Genomic DNA, 18276 nt, shown 5'->3' on the forward strand with positions numbered 1-18276 from the left:
AGAAAAAAAACAAACAGCGTAACACATTAAGCCTTAACGATCTTTAAGATCTCTCTTTTGTATTCTAGAATAGTTTTTATCCATATTGAAGCATCCTCTGAAAATCTAGCAAGCGTAAAGGAACAACTATTTAAACAAATTTCAAATTGGAAATTTAAGATAGATCAGGAGTATTTAAAGAAAGATCTTAATAAATCAGATTAAGAATCCTAGAAAAGTTCTGTCAGAGGGAAAAAAAAAACCCCTCTGAAACTAGGTTTTAATAGAATAATTTTTAAAACTATTTCCCAAAAGACTACAGGCTACAGAATTTTCCAACACTAATAACAACAAAAAAACTTAGTAGAATAATAAGCACCAAAGAAAGCAGATAGTTCCCCATAATCCCAGCTAAGTAAAAAAAAAACTGTAACTACTATAAACAACTTTTTTAAAAATCAGAAGCTTCCTTCCATTCAGTCACAATTCACATTAACTCTGAGCCCTGGTTCATGAGTTTCTCAAACCTGAAGTCCTGACATGAAGAAATCAGGAGACAAAACAGTGATAAGACAACACTCACCTCAAGCTCATTCAGGCGCTGGACTCTGGGAGTAAAACGGAAGCTTTTGACTTCACATGCAAATGGAGGCTGCCAATCCTAAATAGAGGGGAAAAAAATCTTCACTATGTTGGTTAATAAGCAAAGAATTCATTCTCTTAATTTATGGGATGAGTTGCCACAAATCATGATGACAACACACCAACTTACTAGTCTTCTCTAGTGAGAGATAGAACATTCTTCAGATAAAATAATTTATTACTATCTCCAATTACTTACCTCTAACATTCTAATACTAAAATTATCTTATCTATTTCCTCCTCAAATCTCCCACTCCCATTATTTATACTGCACAATTATGCTTTCCCCAATTACTCAAGCGGAATGCAATCAGCTCATCTCAATACAGCATCGAATAATCATCCAAGTTTATCAAGTTAAAAAGAAAACAGAATTTGAAAGAAATGAAAAAAGAGTAAAACTAAGACCAAAAGGTAACATCTTAAAAGTACTTATGTAATTGGACAATGTGTTTTTTCATTCATGTGGAATGTGACACAGCACTTTAAAGTCTACGTTACATAAATGTTCTCTTCAAAGCCCAGCTTCTGGGCAACCAAATTTTTTTAAAAAAATGAAAATTAAACAAAAAACTAAACAAACCCACAAAACAAGGACAATTTCCAGATTGGAGACGTGGTATAACTGAAATGAGATGGCACATTTCAAGTAGATTTCTAGAGATCACAGTTTGAGTTGGCCTAAATAATACTAAATCTATTTTAAAATGTGATAAGAAGTTTAAAAAAAATTATCTTACCTTGGAAACTAAAGAAATCTACCAATACTGAAATTAAATTCTGCTTCTAAACATTTATTTTCAGTAATAATAACGTGACACAAAGAGAATATATATTTAGATTTTTTTAAATAACAAAAAGTAGTCAATTTTTTTTAAGGTTCCAAAAGGAACCGTGAATAGAATTTCTAACTCATTAAGACAACAGAGTAAATGAACATATGGTTCAGGAAAAGCTTCAGTGCTTAAGGTTTTGTCAGTGAGGTAATTGTGAAAAACAAAGGGTTCAGTGAAAATAAATTTTTCATAAAAGTGAAGTGAAGCTCTGGGAGGATGACAATACACATCATTCATCACGGTAGTTATTTCTTAAACTTTTGCTTGCGAGTGATGGCCAATAATCTTAACCAAACTGACTGAGCACAAGAGAAGGAGCTTGTCTAGGTTTTAGAATCAAAGTGAGTGATCCAGATTCACAAATTTACTTTGCCCAAGATCACACATCTGGTAAGTTATTTAACTTATCCAGACTCGCCTCATCTGTAAAATGAGACCTTATTTACCTACTAGGGCTTCAAAGAATATTAAACCAAAAAAATCTGTAAGTGCTATGTTAGCTGCTCCTCCTCCTCCCTCTCAGCTAACCTCTTTTTATTCATTGCGCTGCATGCTTCTGTGGTAGTAGAAGCCGAAGCTTTTTAAAACACAACGTGTAAAAGGACAAAATTTTAATTACTAGGAGACAAAACACAAAGCAAGGTATCACTTTAAGAAGCACTCAGGCATGGCTCACAGACCTTCAGGAGCACTGAGAGTACTTGCTAGGAATGCAAATTCTAGAATTTCCATATCCAGAAACTGGTTCTAGATTGGGAATGAGGCCTAGAGATCTGCATTTTAACCAACATTCGGGTGCCCCTGGGGCAAGTGGATCGGAAACACCACTTGGAAAGTACTGGACCTAACGGGCAGAGGGAAAAAAAGAAAACCTTCTGACCTTGAGCAAACCCTCAACCTCTTGGGGCACTGAGCCCCACAAAACAAGGCACAGTATCAGCTTTCCTCACCCGAAAGACTGAGAATCGTAACCAACCTATGGGCAAACCCAGCTATCTACAACAGTTGCGACTCTCTATATCTTTTCAGATTTCAACGTTTTCTTCCACCTCCGTTATGGACCAATTCTTTCTAAACCTCCGAATTTTTACAATAAACGCTGCTCCTTCTCTTCCCCCGGGAAGACTTTTTTTCATTGCAGCAGTAATCAGTCTGGGGTTCTTGTTCAGTGACACTACCCCAAGGGCCTAACAGCTCAGATTACCACTTAAGAAAGAAACCTTAGCCCTGAGGTGAGGCCTCCGAACATTTAATCAATTAAGCGTCAACAGGGCTGGGAGAAAGCAGCAGCCGTCGGAACCACAGCTTTTCCTACCGCACAGAAACGAATGTACAATACACATACACACACACACACCCGCGGGTCGGGCTGTCGCGTCACAACACTTCCATCACCTTACAGGCCAACGAAAGGCCGAAAGCCTTTGTTACCACTGCCCACAACTCAAGACGGTAAAGAGAGTATCAGTTCCCAAGTTCTGGGCGGAAGGGCCCCGGGGACATCTCTCTCTCGCCTCCGGACCAGCCGACATCAAAACCCCAAAGAAACCAAAGCGGAAACAAACAGAGAAACTCAGCGTCCAGGTGTCAAGAGGCCAGGGCGAGAGAACGTGAAAGCACAGCGGACCGGGAGGGCCGCGCTGAGGCGGTCGGGACTCCGGTACCTTGGGCGGTCGGATTTTGCAGATGCCGGTTTTCTCCGCCATGGGCCGGATGCGGCCGATGAAGCTGAGGGGATCTGTGAACTCCTCCCAGCTGGGCTCAAACACCGGGCACTCCGGGGGCGGAACGAACTCCGCCGCGTAGCCCCCCGGCCCCACGCCCGCCATGGCGGCACCGGGGCCCGCGGGGCGGGTGGAGAAGGGCTGGGCTAGGCCCCGCCGGTCGCGCTCACGTCCCCTGACAGGGGCCGAAGCTCATCTTCTCGGGAGAGACGCACTTCACACTCGCAGACCGACGCCGCTTCCTCTGGCGTTTGTTATTGTTTCCCTCAGGATTTTTTCCCCCTCTCCGGCCGACGTTCGCCGGAAGTCAGCGTGCGGCCAAATCCCTCCGCCGCCAGAAAACAGGATTCCTCCGCAACAACGCTCTCCTGAGCGATCTTCCTTCCCCTTCCCTCTACCGGCAGTTCGGCTCGCTCCTGAGTTCCTCGTGTGCCGAAGTTCCGCGCTGTCCACGACTCCTGGCGGCACAGCCCCGCGGCCCCTCCTACTGGGCGGTAGGGGAGCGGCCGGCCTCACGGGGCGCTCTTCCGGCGCGGAGGACGCGTAATGCGCCGGGGGCAGAGGTTCTGCTTCCGGCAAGCTGAGCTGGGACCTTCTTTGTGTACATACGGACCGGAACACAAGCTGCCTGTCTTCGCCTGGCTGCCTGTTTCAACTTCCGTGTCCGTCTGTTTCTAGATAACTACGCTTTCCAGCGTCTATATTTTTTAGTCCTTTCATTGTTACTGTCCCTTTCTCATCCCACTCGGCCACTTTAATCCGCCCTATCTCCTATTTCAGGTTCAGCCATTCCAGCGAATCTTTCACCGGCCGGCCCTCGCCACCATCCAGGAATTGATTTTCGTCCACAGAGAAGCAACGGCTATTGACTGCTTTTCCAACCATTGACAACCCCCACTGCTTCTCAACAGCAATCGCTCTCTGGCAGCCATGCGCCGTAAGCCTGTCTCAGTTTTCTGTAACAGCTACGCCAGCTGTTCCGGCCCTGGTTGTCAAACATTCTATGCCAGAGTCCATCTCCACTTCCTGCAAGTCGTGGAGAGTAACGCAGGAAGGACTAAAGAAGAAACCGTGAAAGGGCAGTTCTTGTATCTATTGGAAGGAAGACTTACTTCCCAGGGCTTGTTCTCATGCTCCTTGTGCAATCTCAACTTCCCCCAGGAACTAAATTACCAGCTATGACTCTCAAATCTGTACTTCCAGCCTGGACTCCTCTCCTAAGCTACAAGTCAATATATCTATCTACCTACCAGACAACTCCACTCTGGTAAACCATGAACTCGTAGTTCCCCACTGGTTTTTTTTCAGTATTTCCAGTTTCCATGGATGACTTCATTCATCTACTCATTTGACTTGAGCCAGAAATCTAGAAATAATCCTTAACGCCTCCCTCACTACGCATAATCTGATGTTGAGGAGGTTGCGAGAGAGGGATGGATTGAGAATGACCCTGGGGCATTTGAATGGATGGTAGGGTATTGACCTAGAGCTAGAATGTAAGAAGCAGAGCACGGTTAACTGGAGGGGCCACACACGGGGGGGGGGGGGTGGGTAAGGGCGGGGAAATGTTACACATGGGTTGATACATTCAGCAAGTTACTAAGCATCTGCTTGGGGTGATCTTCTAAATGCTGAATCTATGGACAATGAACAACAAAGCAAAATATGTCCCCTCACAGAGCACTTACATTCTGACGGTTCAGTTCAGTTCAGTTCAGTTGTTCAGTTCAGTTCAGTCGCTCAGTCGTGTCTGACTCTTTGCGACCCCATGAATCGCAGCACGCCAGGCCCCCCTGTCCATCACCAACTCCCGGAGTTTACCAAAACCCATGTCCATCGAGTCGGTGATGCCATACAGCCATCTCATCCTCTGTCGTCCCCTTCTCCTCCTGCCCCCAATCCTTCCCAGTATTAGGGTCTTTTCCAATGAGTCAACTCTTCGCATGAGGTGGCCAAAGTATTCGAGTTTCAGCTTCAACATCAGTCCTTCCAATGAACACCCAGGACTGATCTCCTTTAGGATGGACTGGTTGGATCTCCTTGCAGTCCAAGGGACTCTAAAGAGTCTTCTCCAACACCACAGTTCAAAAGCATCAATTCTTCGGCGCTCAGCTTTCTTCACCGTCCATCTCTCACATCCATACATGACCACTGGAAAAACCTTAGCCTTGACTGGACAGACTTTTGTTGGCAAAGTAATGTCTCTGCTTTTCAATATGCTATCTAGGTTGGTCATAACCTTCCTTCCAAGGAGTAAGCGTCTTTTAATTTCTTGGCTGCAATCACCATCAGCAGTGATATTGGAGCCCCCAAAAATAAAGTCTGACACTGTTTGCACTGTTTCCCCATCTATTTCCCATGAGGTGATGGGACCACATGCCATGATCTTAGTTTTCTGAATGTTGAGCTTTAAGCCAACTTTTTCACTCTCTTCTTTCACTTTCATCAAGAGGCTCTTTAGTTCTTCTTCACTTTCTGCCATAAGGGTGGTGTCATCTGCATATCTGAGGTTATTGATATTTCTCCCGGCAATCTTGATTCCAGCTTGTGTTCTGACGGTGGAGGGAGACAAAATCATGAGTACTAGCAAATAAATACAGTATTCTCAGTGGCCATAAGGTCTTAAAAAGTAGTGAAAGGAGAGTGTGGAAGGGTGTTAAGTGGGGATAGGGTGACCAGAGAAGGGCTCAAGGTTGATGATATCTGAATAGAAGCTATGTTATATATAATGACAACTTGATACCTCAATATCAAAGGATAAGAGTTACTTCCAATTAAGGAGATGATATTTGCATTGGCCTTGGTAAGAATTTTATGGGTGAGGGTTCATGGAAAGGGTGAATTCAGAATTTTGTTAAAAAATGAGCCAAAGCTGCAAAGTGCATGCTGCATTTAGGAAAAAACTGGTTATTTATTGTAACAGAGATAGATGGGGTCAGATTATGGCAAAGTTTAAATACCCTGTTACTATCTGGATTTCAGCCTCTACTCTGGGGAGTCACCAGAAGCTAGGAGCAGGAGTACTGAGACAGTCTGGGCCCTGGGTCCCTTTTCTGCAGTGTTTGCACCTGGACAAGTCTCCTGGGCAACAGAATATAAAGAAACCATAAGGGACTAAAATAACTGTGGTGCATGTAGCAGTTGGGGCAGATTATGAATAATAAGATACAAAAAGACCAAAACCCAACTGCCATGATCCCTGGACACAGCACCACCAAGGAGGTGGGCGACCACCTAAGCCACCTCTCTGGCACATCCACCCCTACCCTCATCCTATTTAAAGGACCTGCTGGGTGGCTGGGCAGGGGTGGCTTTGAGAGTGAGTCAAGGAAAACTGTTACTTGTTTTCACTTCCTGAGCCCCAGTAAAGCCTTGCTGGAATTTCTCTTCTGGACCCTTTTCAATTTCTGTTGATTAAAGGGTCCAGGAACTCAGGTAGGTAACAGTATGACCTGTCCAGAGTATGCTTAAAAAAAAAAAATCACCTTTTATAGAACGGATTTTAAAAGGAGGGGGAAATCTTTAGGCAAAAATGCCAGTTAAAAATCTATGGAAATAGTCCAAGCTAAAGATAATGTGACACGGAGTGGAAATAAATAGTAAGATATAAATTTGAGAGCCAGTAGGATGACAAGATCACCATAATTTGTTTTGGTTTTTTTAAAATGTGGGTACCAAAGTGAAAGTCGCTCAGTCGTGTCCAACTTTGTGACCCCATGGGCTATACAGTCCATGGAATTCTCCAGACTAGAATACTGGAATGGGTAGCCTTTCCCTTCTGGAGTATTCTGGAGTACATTACTGGAGTATTCCCTTCTCCAGGGTATCTTCCTAACCCAGGGATCAAACCCAGGTCTCCTGCATTAGCAGGCAGATTCTTTACCAGCTGAGCCACAAAGGAAGCCCAAGAATACTGAACTGGGTAGCCTATCCCTTCTCCAGCAGATCTTCCCCCCCAGAAATTGAACCGGGGTCTCCTGCATTGCAGGTGGATTCTTTACCAGCTGAGCTACCCGGGAAGCCCCAGGTGCCAAAAGAAAGATAAAAATACTGAGCTAAGGTGTCTGGGAAAATATTGACTGTAACTAACAGAAAATCAAAAAAGAGGTGGAAAAGCAGGTTTAGAAGATGGCAAGTTCCTTTTAGACATGCTTATGTGTCAGACCAGTGAAGAGTCCCAATTTTTCCTTAGCAGTAGTGTTACCAACCAAGGTCCTTGGACTCTAATCTAGAAATTGAGGCCAGGTAAGAAATTCAGGCAAGGCTTTATTGGGACTCATTTTGCAGCAGGAGGGAGTGAAAACAAGTAACAGGTGCCCTGGCTTGCCTCTGGGCCAAAGAGGTGGCTTATGTGGTCTGCCACCTTAATGGTGCTGTGTGCAAGCAGCAGTTGGGTTTTGGCCCTTTTGTTTCTTACTGTTCATGATTTTCCACAACCCCGCGTGCACAGTTAAGTTTTATTCCCTTATAGTTTCTTTATATTCTGTTGCTGGAGGAGTCATTTATCAAGGTGCAAGCATTGCAGTAAAGGGTCCCCAGTCCCATCCCAAAAGCTGTAGCCCTGAGACTTAAGTGCCTTTCCCCCTACTTCTTGCTCTTCTGCAAAGATGAAACCACAATTGACTTTTGAATTAATTATACGATTTAAGGAAGTTTCTCATACCTCTTAGGAAAAGGAGGTAGTGTCTGCTATCTGATAAAAAGCGCATTCATATACATACTTTTCTGACTGTACAAACTGATCCAACAAATCCTATCTTGGCTCTAGGCCACCAGATCATTGAAGGAGAAACTATAATAGCTTAGACTCTTCACCTCCTTAGAGATAAACCCATATATCACAACTCATAATAATCCTGTGATTATTTACTGCATTCATGAAAAGAAGCCTAAACTGGGAGACCTAAACTGCGCCAGGACTAGCACGACTGACCCCAAACATCACACCTCCGGTACCTGCTTCACCAGGAGTGCTGTGTGCAGAGGTGAAACTATATTTCCCAGTAACCTCTGCGGGGCAAGGAGCGCGAGGGAGGGCGGGAAGGGGGGGGCGGGCCTTTGTATGAACAGCTTTCCTATTGGTGCGCAATCCAGAGGGCTGTGTAAACCAGTGGGCGATTGGACGGGCTCGTGCCCGCCGCGCAGACCCCCGGTTTGAGTGTTTTTCTGTTGGGCTCTTGGCGTCTGTGGCTCCAGGCCTGGTGAGTAGAGTTCCGGGTTCCATGAGTGGGAGGTCAGAGAAGGGGTCTAGGGAGAAAAAGAGGGACTGTGCCCGGGGCGGGGGTACTAACTATGTGAGCAGTGTGTAGAGGAGGGGTGGGAGCCTGAGAGGGCTCGTCGGGAGGCCCGGGCCGTAACAGACAGTTAGCATCTTTAGGGGGAGGATAGGCGGCGCGGGAGGATGGGGCTTTGGTCTCCGGGGGGTCAAAACAGGACGAAATGGAGAAAGGAGTACGGAATGTAAGCTCCTGGGATTCCCTCATCGTCGCCGCCGGGCTCAGCCTCACGTTCCTCATTTGTGAAGTTGAGGGATAAGATCCTTCACAGAGTTGTGGGGTTAAAGTAATAAATGTCCAAGTGCTCAACAGATTTTAGCTGTAGGTTGACAAGCTGTAGAAAATGTATACCCAAATAGAGATATCATAGGGGTGGGTAGAAGCTGGCTGAAACACTGTAATTTGTGTTATAAACAAGGGAAGGGCCAAGTTCTTTCAGGAGATAGGACGATGCTCCCATCTGCAGGTAGTACACACGGTCGTGGGAGAGGTGGGAGCCCCAGAGAACTCTATTCCGTCCCCTTTTAGAGAATGACAAATGCGCTTCCTCTGCAGCTAGTTCGTTTTGGATGGAGAGACTTGGGGAAGAGATGGAGGAGGTGGTACTTGAGTTTATCGTGGGCAGATTGGATTTCATTAAGTGAGATTATGAGTGGAGGAAACTGTGGACCAGCTGAAGGGAAGCTCCTGAACAAAGACATGGGCGCTGGAGTACATTAGGGGAGTGGAGGAAAATAAGGCAGGAGAGGTAGGTTTGGGCGATACATTTAAAAAACCGTGAGGGTTAGGCAGAGTTTGATTTAGAGCATTAGACTATGAGAAACACCGATGAATCTTAACGACTTTTTAGTCGGATGGGGGGTTGGGTAGAACAGTTAAGTCATTGTAGTAGGTTAGGTAAGAAGACATGGAGGATCCCTAATTAACACCCGTCCTTGTCAGAAGAGGGTCAAGAGAAGGAGTAATGAAATGATTAAATTTTCAAATCCAGGTTACTTGAAAGATGCTGAATTGGTAACTGAAATAGGAAAGTCAGAAGGAGCATGTTTGGATGACAAACATGATGTATTTCGTTTGGGAAGCATTAGCTTTATGATCCTAAAAAATATGTGGCTTGAATGATTTTTTTTTTTTGTTATTAAGGAGTTTCATTGGTCAATTTTGACCACACCTCTGGGTTCATGACCCAGGAGTGAGCTGCTTCATTCTGTTTTTTTCTTTTTTTAAGTTAAACATTTCTCGCTCCAATGGGGCATGTATAGATGAAAATATGTTACATAATTGGAAATTCAAGTCAGGAGATTGAAAGATCTCATTTATTCATTCTAGAAGTCATTGTAAGTTATTCTTTTCCAGGTCATGTTTTAGGTGATATAGGTAATCATCAAAAAGAAGTGGGAATAATGTTCTCAAAGAAATGGAGAGAGGAAGTAGTAAAGAAAATTAAAGACAGACCCTTTTGAACCAAGGAAGTAAAATTTTCAGTGAAAATGGTAACTGTCTGCATTTATTGAGTGCTTAAATGTGTTCAACATGTGCTCTGCTCTTTTATTCATTTAATCCTTACACCAGCCTGTGACACATATGCTATCATTACCCCCATTTTCTAATGAGTAACTGAAGTTTAAAGAGGTTAAGTAAAAACTTCCTCAAGGCTACACAGCTAATAGGGGACAGAGCTTTGACTCAAACCCAAGTCGGCTTGATTTCAGAGCCTGTGCTCTCAACCACAAAGCAGTATTTTAAAAAGGAGGTTAACATTGTTAGGCACGCAATCAAGGCACTTGTTGAATGGAGGACGGAAGCAGAAGAACAATTGAACTTAGGAATGTGGATGTCTGCTGATGAAGAAGGGCAGCTTCAGTTCATATGTAGTAGCAGAGGTGAGGTCTTAGAGATTATAAAGCTAAACGAGACATGAGTGTAGACAACTTTTTGTAGATGTACACTAGGTCAGGAAGGAGGAAGGAAGAGAGGGAGGTGAGAGTTTGCAGGTTGTTAGAAGTTCTTATAAAGCTCTGCCTGCTCTTCACTGATTTGAGGACAGTGGCATTTCAGATGCCATCCAGATACATAGACAGGAATGGAGTGCTGCAACATAGAGGAGCCTTAAAAACATTAGGCGAAATAAAAGAAGTCAGTCAGAAAGACTACATACTTGATGATTCCACGAGCATGCAAGTCCAGAACAGGAAGCTCTATGGAGACAGGAAGTAGATTGGTGCTTGCTTAGGGCTGCAGTGAAGTGGAACGTAGGGGAGAGCTGAAGGTTACCTGGTTTCTTCTTGAAATGCTGAAGATGTTCTAAAGCTGCTGATGGTGATGGTTGCATGTGTGTGACTCTACTAAATTCACTGAGCTGTACACTTGAAATGAGTGAATTGTTTGGAATGTGGATCATACCTCCTGAGAGGGCAGGTTTGGTGGTGGGAGGTCTGTGTTGGGGGCTCAGTTTGGGGCATGTTAAGCTTGAGAGACCTGCTCAGGCAGAGGTGCGTAAGTCTCTTGAGGGCACTCAGGACTGGAGGCTGTATTTGAGAACCACTGGTGTGTTCCTGGTATTTAAAGCCACGAGGCTTCATGAGGTTGCCAAGGCAGTAAGGATGAGATGAGAACTAGAAGTGACTGAAAATCAGTGGCCAGTGAGGACGGAGGAAAATGAGGAGCACGTGGCGTCCTGGAGGCCAAGTGCAGGAAGGCTCGAGGAGTGGGGAGAGCACGGGGTTGTGAGCAGGAAAATGGCACCTGGAATTAACCAAAGCAGGGCATGCTTTCACTCCTTTTCACAGAATTCCTCCCAAGGGACTGAAGATTGTAGGCAGACATTTACCAAGCAGAAGAGCACTGGGATAGACCGTTATGTCACCTCTCACCTGCTTACAGTCACAGTGGAGTGACAGCAGACTTGACGAGAAAGCTTTCCCCAAAGCCAAGTTTACGAAGAACCCCTCCCATGCCCCATCTCCCCATCTTCCCCTCTCCCCCTCTTCCTCTCTCCCCATCTCCCCCTCTCCCCATCTTCCCCTCTCCCCCTCTCTCTCCTCCACATAACATGTTATTCCCTCTTTGACAGTGAAGTTTATCTTCCTGGAAATTTCTGTGACAAGATCGATTTGTGTAGAAAGGTGGTACCAACAGTCCTACATGCAGGACAGCAAAGGAGACACAGACATAAAGAACAGACTTTTGGGCTCTGTGGGAGAAGGAGAGGGTGGGATGATTTGAGAGAATAATTGAGACATATACATTACCATATGTAAAATAGATGACCTGTGCAAGTTCCATGTGTGAAGCAGGGCACCCAAAGCCAGTACTCTAGGACAACCTAGAGGGATGGGGTGGGGAGGGAAGTGGGAGGGGAGTTCAGGATTGGAGGGACACATGTATACTTACGGCCGATTCATGTTGATGTATGGCAGAAACCATCCCAATATTGTAATTATTCAATTAAATTAAGAAATTTGATTGATCTATATCGTCAATTGAAATGGAAATTGTGCATGAACTTTTTAAAGATAAAACAATAGATGCAGCACACCAAATAAAGATAACATCAGTGCCTTTGTATTTATCTTAAATTTAGCATGTTGAGTCCTCTACCTGAATTTCCACTTAATTTCTCTTGGTTATTAGAAAGTTTTCTGTATCTCCCTCTGCTATTATTTCACCAAAAGAATTGTAAATCTGTTTTGCATGTAAATTCATTGCAGAAAACTTTCATACTAAGGCTCTTATTTTGTGTGCTTGCCATTGAAATGTTAAATGTCAGTCTGATTGTATTCAAAAATGATGAGGAAGAATGCCTGAATAGAATCCCAGGATTTGGAACCGCTTTAAAGAATACTGCATTCTAAAACTTCACATTCTGATGATGATGGGTGGACCGGTCTGCACATCCTGTACTGTTTTTTTCTGTTCCTGACCCCTGTTCTGGATCTTTGTGTGTTTGACAGGTGTGAAAGGACAACATGAACTTTACCCCGACGCAGTCCCCTGTCTGCAGAAAGTAAGACATTTGTTTATTTTTGAGTTATTGAAATAAAGAACCTAGACTTCTGGCACCTCAGTGCCCACTGGTTTAGGAACTAGAAGGGTTTTGGAAGAGAACGTCCCAACTCTGGATTTGAACTATGTTAGACCTCACTTCTCTATTCTTGTTATGTAGAATTTAGATTAAAAACTAGGACATGGTAAATGTTAATACCAGAATCCAGGCCTTGATTTGAGTTTGAGTGGGCCTTGGTTACAGGGGAAACAACCAACAGACAAAAACAGGAGACTGTGGACTCTGGCTCTCTGTCAGCCTGCATGACACCTCCTCTTCGTTGCCATCTTCGTCATCAACACACTCCTGTTTGTAGAACTTCAGAAATACCCTTTAGTTAGTTTATCCATTAATCTATTTCCCAGAGGTGTCAGAAGGAAACACCTTTTTAAAACATGAAACTAGTATTTCTATCATGAGCTGTTAATGATTTATAAAGTACTATTTTTTTCGTCATGCTCATCTATTAACAGTGCTGCCCATAACCTTCATTAACTACAACTCTGGGCTTGTTCAAACTCTGGTGTAGTTTCTCTGCTCTGTGGTCTATTTTGTCGTTGTAAACTGCAGGCAGTTAGCCAAAGTGAATTAATTCTCATAGGAGGATTTCTCTGCTTCTGTATCATTTGTTTTCTAACTTTCATTGTCTCTTGTTTGCTGAAAGCAAACAAACCAAAAAGACCCTCTGATCTAGCCTTTGCTCTTGGCTGGTCTTGGTCTGTGTAGTTCAAGTCTCTGATGCTAGAGGTTGGGGTCTGATTGATTGTGTGATTATTGATGAGGCTTTATTTTTTTAAATTTTTAAAAAATATTTATTTGGCTGCACTGGGTCTTAGTTGCGGCATGCAAACTCTCTCTTAGTTGCTGTATGTGGGATCTAGTTCCCTGACCAGGGATCAAACTCACGCCCCCTGATTTGGAGCTTGGAATCTTAGCCACTGGACCACCAGGGAAGTCCCAAGGCTCTATTTTCTAATCCTGAATCTTTATCCACTTAACAACTTACCTAATCCTTAACACTTGTTCCACTTATATGTCTATCCTTTAAACTTTCATTTTGCAAGTTCTAATTATAAATGAATAGTAATATCTTCTGTATATGCATCTACATGCATTTTCCCATTTAATATTGTTCAGATGATTCACTCAGTCATACGTGTATCTCTAATTCATGTTTTCTGTAACTTTGAAAATATTCCGTTGTCTGAATACACCACAGTTTATCCATTATCCTATTGAACAGACATTTGGAAAGTTTACTGTTTTTGTTATCACAAATAATGTTTTTATGAACATTTTTGTGTATGTCACATTATATGTATGTGTAGACAAAAGAATTGCAATTTTGCTAGATTTAGCCAATTTACTTCTGTAGTTTCACCAATTACACTCCACCAATAGCATGTAAGTATTCCTGTTGCTGTATTCTTAATAGTATCAAATTTTCTGACTGTCACTCTCTGGCCTTACTTAGTTGATATTCCTTTTTCTCTTTTAAATGATCTCTTTTTACTGTCTAACTTGTATTTTGAATCCAGCTTTAAGCCTTTAATACCTGGAGAGCAGTTCATAAGATTGATTATTCATGAACCTATAACATCAAACTCTCAGGTTTGTGAGCACCTTCATTATGAGCACTTTAAGAACATAAGCCTTATTTTTAATTTGAGGAATTGTAACATCTCATAATGTTCAGACAGTTTTATGAGTGTGTCCTTCCCTATCTTGCTCAGGTCTGCAGCTATCCACAAGCATGAGGCTGCCGGCAGCTTCAGTGGCCCCACCAGGTGGAAGGGCGTGTCCTTCTCCGATTCAGTCCAGTCGACTCCCCTGCCTTCGGTGGAGGAGCGTCTGGCTGTCCTCTGCCCCTCTCAGGAGCTTCTGGAATATTATCAGAAGAAGATGTCTGAGTGTGAGGCAGAGAACGAGGACTTGTTGAAGAAGCTGGAGCTGTACAGGGAAGTGTGTGAGAGGCAGGTAAGGAGGACCTGGCGCGGCCATCCTGCACCCTGAGGGCGCCCATCCAGTGCTGAAACACCTGCGAGTGCCAGCTGGCATCAGAGCACACATGTCCATGTTCTCTGTAGATCCCTCCCACCTTGCTGAGCTGCCCTCCTCCCAAGTGCCTTGCTGGATCATAATGCCCCAGACCGCTCTGTCTCTGAAGTCGTGACTCTTCCTCTCAGCCTTCTTGTGCCTCTGGTTCTTTCTCCCCTCACGCCTGACTTTGCTCCAGTGTCGCTTCCACAACTCCCTGACTTCTCAGTTTTCTAAGTGCCATGTGTCAGCTTCTGGCCGCTCTGTCCCTCTCTAACCAGCACCCCCTTGGCTTCACTGTAGGAGTCGCTGCGCTGCCTGCATGTGGCCCTGCTGGTCTGTGCCCCTTGCTGGCAATAGCCCGCCCTGTGACTTAGCCCTGTCCTCCACCACCTTTGTCCTGGAGCAGGGCCTCTCGACCATGGCCTTATCCATGGTGAGGGCTGGCCAATTCTTTGTCATACAGACTGTCCTGTGCACAAAGGACGTGTACCAGCATCCCTGGCCTCTGCTGCTGGATACCAGTAGCCCCCACCCCCACCCCCAAGTGGTGATAGTCAGCAATGCCCCCAGACATCACCAGAGTTCTCCTGGGGTCTTAGGCAAACCCCACCCCCCCAAGCTGAGAACCGCTGTCCTAGAAAGGTCATTGCAAGATAAATTCACAGTAAACAAACCATGTGTGTCCTCAGATACCACATGGAAGTTTTACCCATTGGTAGTAGACTCCCAGTCCCAGCCCCCACCCCTCCATGCCCAAGCCCTGCCTTCCCTGCTCCCCTTTGGCCCACGGGCCCCTCTCTCCTCAGGCAGCCTTACTTTCCGCCTGACCATGCTCGGTCACGTGCACCCTGTATCCGTCCCGTCCTCCTCACTGCTCCAGGGAGCACAGTGAGGCTGAACAGATCCAGCAGTTTCTGTTTATTTTTTGGCCATGCCACTCAGCTTGCAGGATCTCAGTTTTCTAACCAGGAATTAAACCCAGGCCGTGTCTGTGAAAGCCCCAAATCCTAACCACTAGGCCACCAGGGAACTCCCCTTTGTCTTCTGTCTTTAACTTCTTCTTGACATTGGCTTTTCCTCCTCAGTATACAGGTAGACTCAAGTCTTTCCCAACGGAAGAGAAAGGCCCCCCTCTAGCCAAGCTTCACAAACTCTTCTCTCGGGGCAGGGGTGGCTTTCTTTCCCACCCAACCTTCCAGAATAGTTTGACTTGGTCATCTCCTCAGTGACTCCTTGAGTGCAGTTTGGTCCAGTCCTCAGCTGCTCCTCCCATGCGGTGTGTTCCTTACTGACCTCTCCTCTGAGAGGTCTGCTTCCATCTTGATTCCAGAATCGTTTTTCTTTCCCAGTGTCTGGCTCGCCTCTCTGACCAGTTCTCAGTCTTCATTAACAGCTTTCTTTCCTAATTCTTTCTTTTTTTTTTTTTAGTGGGGGAGACAGTGAAGTGGAAAAGACTTAAGTTACTGCCCTCACAACTGTGTCCCTTTGGAGAAGGTAGTGAGAAGTTCTATCGTAATTGTTCAGAGAGGGCGTGGCCAGCTCATGGACATTGTTCTGATTGGCTGGCGGTGAGGCTATCGGGAGTCAGCATCATCCCCCTGCTAGTTCCAACCTGTCTGGGGTCTGTGTACTTGTGGGCAGCATACTGTTAGCATACAGTACATTAACTGCTAACTTCTCCCACCTGGAGGGGATTTTGGTCTCTGGTCTCAGGGCTTAGTAAAACTCAGGTTCTTGATGTCTCATTGCAGAAAAAATTCAGTGAGAGATAAAATGAGATTCAAGAGGTAGATTTATTTAGAGAGAAACTCTACAGACGAGTATGGGCCACTCAGAAGGCGAGAGTGGCCTCTCCTTCCTTAGCCTTAAATGTCAAAGTTCTTTGTGATTCTACCGTAAGTGATCTGATTTTGTCCACGTGTTGTCCTCCTGCCTATGGTGTTGTAGCCACGCGTTCTGGGGAAACAAACTCACTCAGAAGGATAATTCAGATAGTGGAGTGCAGTTTATTATACCGGCGGGCCCAAGGCAGAGTCTCCTCTTAGCCAAGGACCCCAACCAGTTTTTGTGAAAACCTTATATACCCTAAGTGTATGTGCTCAAACCCCCATCCCCAAATTCTCTGAAACTAGTCGGAACAAAGGAAAAGAAAGATACAATCAAAGTTAACCTGTGATTGGTATGCCTTAAGCCTAGGTAGTTAACAATGGACAATTATCAATAGGCCTGTGGTCATACCCCAATAAGCATAATAGAATTTATGATTCTATTCGGTTACACAGATAATTAGGGTATTCTTTTAGGTGACAGAGAGTGTAGGTATGAGCCATAAAAGCCCTGGGGCTCTTCCATCTTGGGGGTCTGGTTTTCCAGTTGGTATGTTGTTTCCATAGATACTGGGCGTATAGCTCAAAGTCCTCAGTCCAGCCCAAGATGGAGTCCTGCTTTCAAGATGGAGCCTGTTCTGTCTGTTTCCTCTTTCAGTGGGATGGTGACACCCAGGTAACAAGGGCTGACTCCTCGTGCTGAGCTCCATGGTGCTGTATCCGTATCTGAATTCAGGAACCCCCTTTCCTCCCACCTATGCATATGCGTAGACCCCTGCCATTCCCTCCCTCTACTCCTGTCTCTTAATGCTTCTTTCTTCTTCATGATGGCATCAGTGCCTGTGGTTCTGCCCAGCCTCTCTCCGATCACTTGCTGAGACCTGCTGGTCCTGGCTCCCAGACATCGCTCAGTCCCTTCCAGCCATCTCATCCTCGTTGCTGCCGCACTGTCCAAACTCCTGTTTAATCTCAGACTCTCATGCCACACTCTCAAACTCCTATTCATCCTGAACAGCTCCTAGGATCCAGCCCCTAGGGTCACACTGCTCCATTGACCTCTCACTTTCCACTCCAGTGATGCTGTGTGTTAGTCCCTCGGTCATGTCTGACTCTTTGCGACTCCATGCACTGTAGCCTGCCAGGCTCCTCTGTCCATGGGATTCTCCAGGCAAGAATACTGGAGTGGGTTGCCATTCCCCTCTCCAGGGGATCTTCCTGACCCAGGGATCAAACCTAGGTCTGCCGCATTGGAGGCAGATTCTTTACCATATGAGCGACCAGGGAAGCCTATTTTTAAGAATACGGGAGTGGGTAGCTGTTCCCTTCTCCAGGGGATTTTCCCAACCTAGAGCTCAAACCCAGGTCTCCTGTACTGCAGGTGGGCTCTGTACTGTCTGAGCCATCAGTGATGCTGAGCTCCTTGCATTTCCAGCTCTTTCCCGAGAGCACCGCCCTCCTCCATCTGTCTTCCTCTCAAGCTTCAGCTCTCTGGTGGTCTCTGATCCCCCAGCAGCTGTCAGAGAGTCTTCCTGTGCCATGCTTACCCTTCCCTCATGTGTGCTCCTCCATTCAACCATTCTTTCATTTTAATTACTGGCATGTCTGTCTCCCCACACAATTCCTCCTGCTCTGTAAGCAGGAGTCACACCTTTCATCTTTGCTTTCCAGAGTTTTATAATGCGTATTACATAAAAAGCATTAAAGTATGACTTGGGAATTCCTTGGTGTTCCAGTGGTTAGAACTTCGAGCTTCCACTGCAGGGGGCACTGGTTCGATCCCTGGTCAGGAAACTGAGATCCTGCAAGCTGCACGTTGTAGCCAGAAAAAGGAGTGACTAGAACAGGTGGATCATGTGGTGTCCTGGGTTCTGTCGTCTGTAAGAGGAGGTGATGTGAGAGCTCTGATGT

The 18276-nt window shown here is 45.2% G+C and overlaps 2 protein-coding genes across 15 annotated transcripts in view; one reads left to right on the forward strand and one right to left on the reverse strand.

Moving 5' to 3' along the window:
• Window positions 1–3715, reverse strand: part of KDM5A (lysine demethylase 5A) — a 63213-nt gene extending 59498 nt beyond the window's left edge. For both annotated transcript variants that reach the window (XM_081593968.1, XM_081593969.1), the window contains exons 1-2: window positions 3122–3715; window positions 563–640 (exon numbers count right to left, since the gene is read on the reverse strand). In XM_081593968.1, the coding sequence (XP_081450094.1) occupies window positions 563–640; window positions 3122–3286 (243 nt within the window). In that variant the 5' untranslated portion in view covers window positions 3287–3715. The remainder of the gene's footprint in view (window positions 1–562; window positions 641–3121) is intronic.
• CCDC77 (coiled-coil domain containing 77) overlaps window positions 2893–18276 on the forward strand; it is a 35036-nt gene continuing 19652 nt past the window's right edge. For 2 of the 13 annotated variants that reach the window (XM_081593973.1, XM_081593977.1), the window contains exons 1-4: window positions 8312–8414; window positions 9013–9205; window positions 12411–12463; window positions 14236–14479. In XM_081593973.1, the coding sequence (XP_081450099.1) occupies window positions 12426–12463; window positions 14236–14479 (282 nt within the window). In that variant the 5' untranslated portion in view covers window positions 8312–8414; window positions 9013–9205; window positions 12411–12425. Of the gene's footprint in view, window positions 3844–3961; window positions 4449–8311; window positions 8415–9012; window positions 9206–9813; window positions 9951–12319; window positions 14114–14235; window positions 14480–16145; window positions 16438–16935; window positions 17045–18276 lie in introns of those variants that run through there. The other 11 variants (XM_081593975.1, XM_081593979.1, XM_081593970.1 and 8 more) reach the window with 8 other exon arrangements.

Source organism: Giraffa tippelskirchi, chromosome 4, assembly GCF_054371585.1.
Source record: "Giraffa tippelskirchi isolate mGirTip1 chromosome 4, T2T-mGirTip1v1.2.pri, whole genome shotgun sequence".
Taxonomy (NCBI): Eukaryota; Metazoa; Chordata; class Mammalia; order Artiodactyla; family Giraffidae; genus Giraffa; species Giraffa tippelskirchi.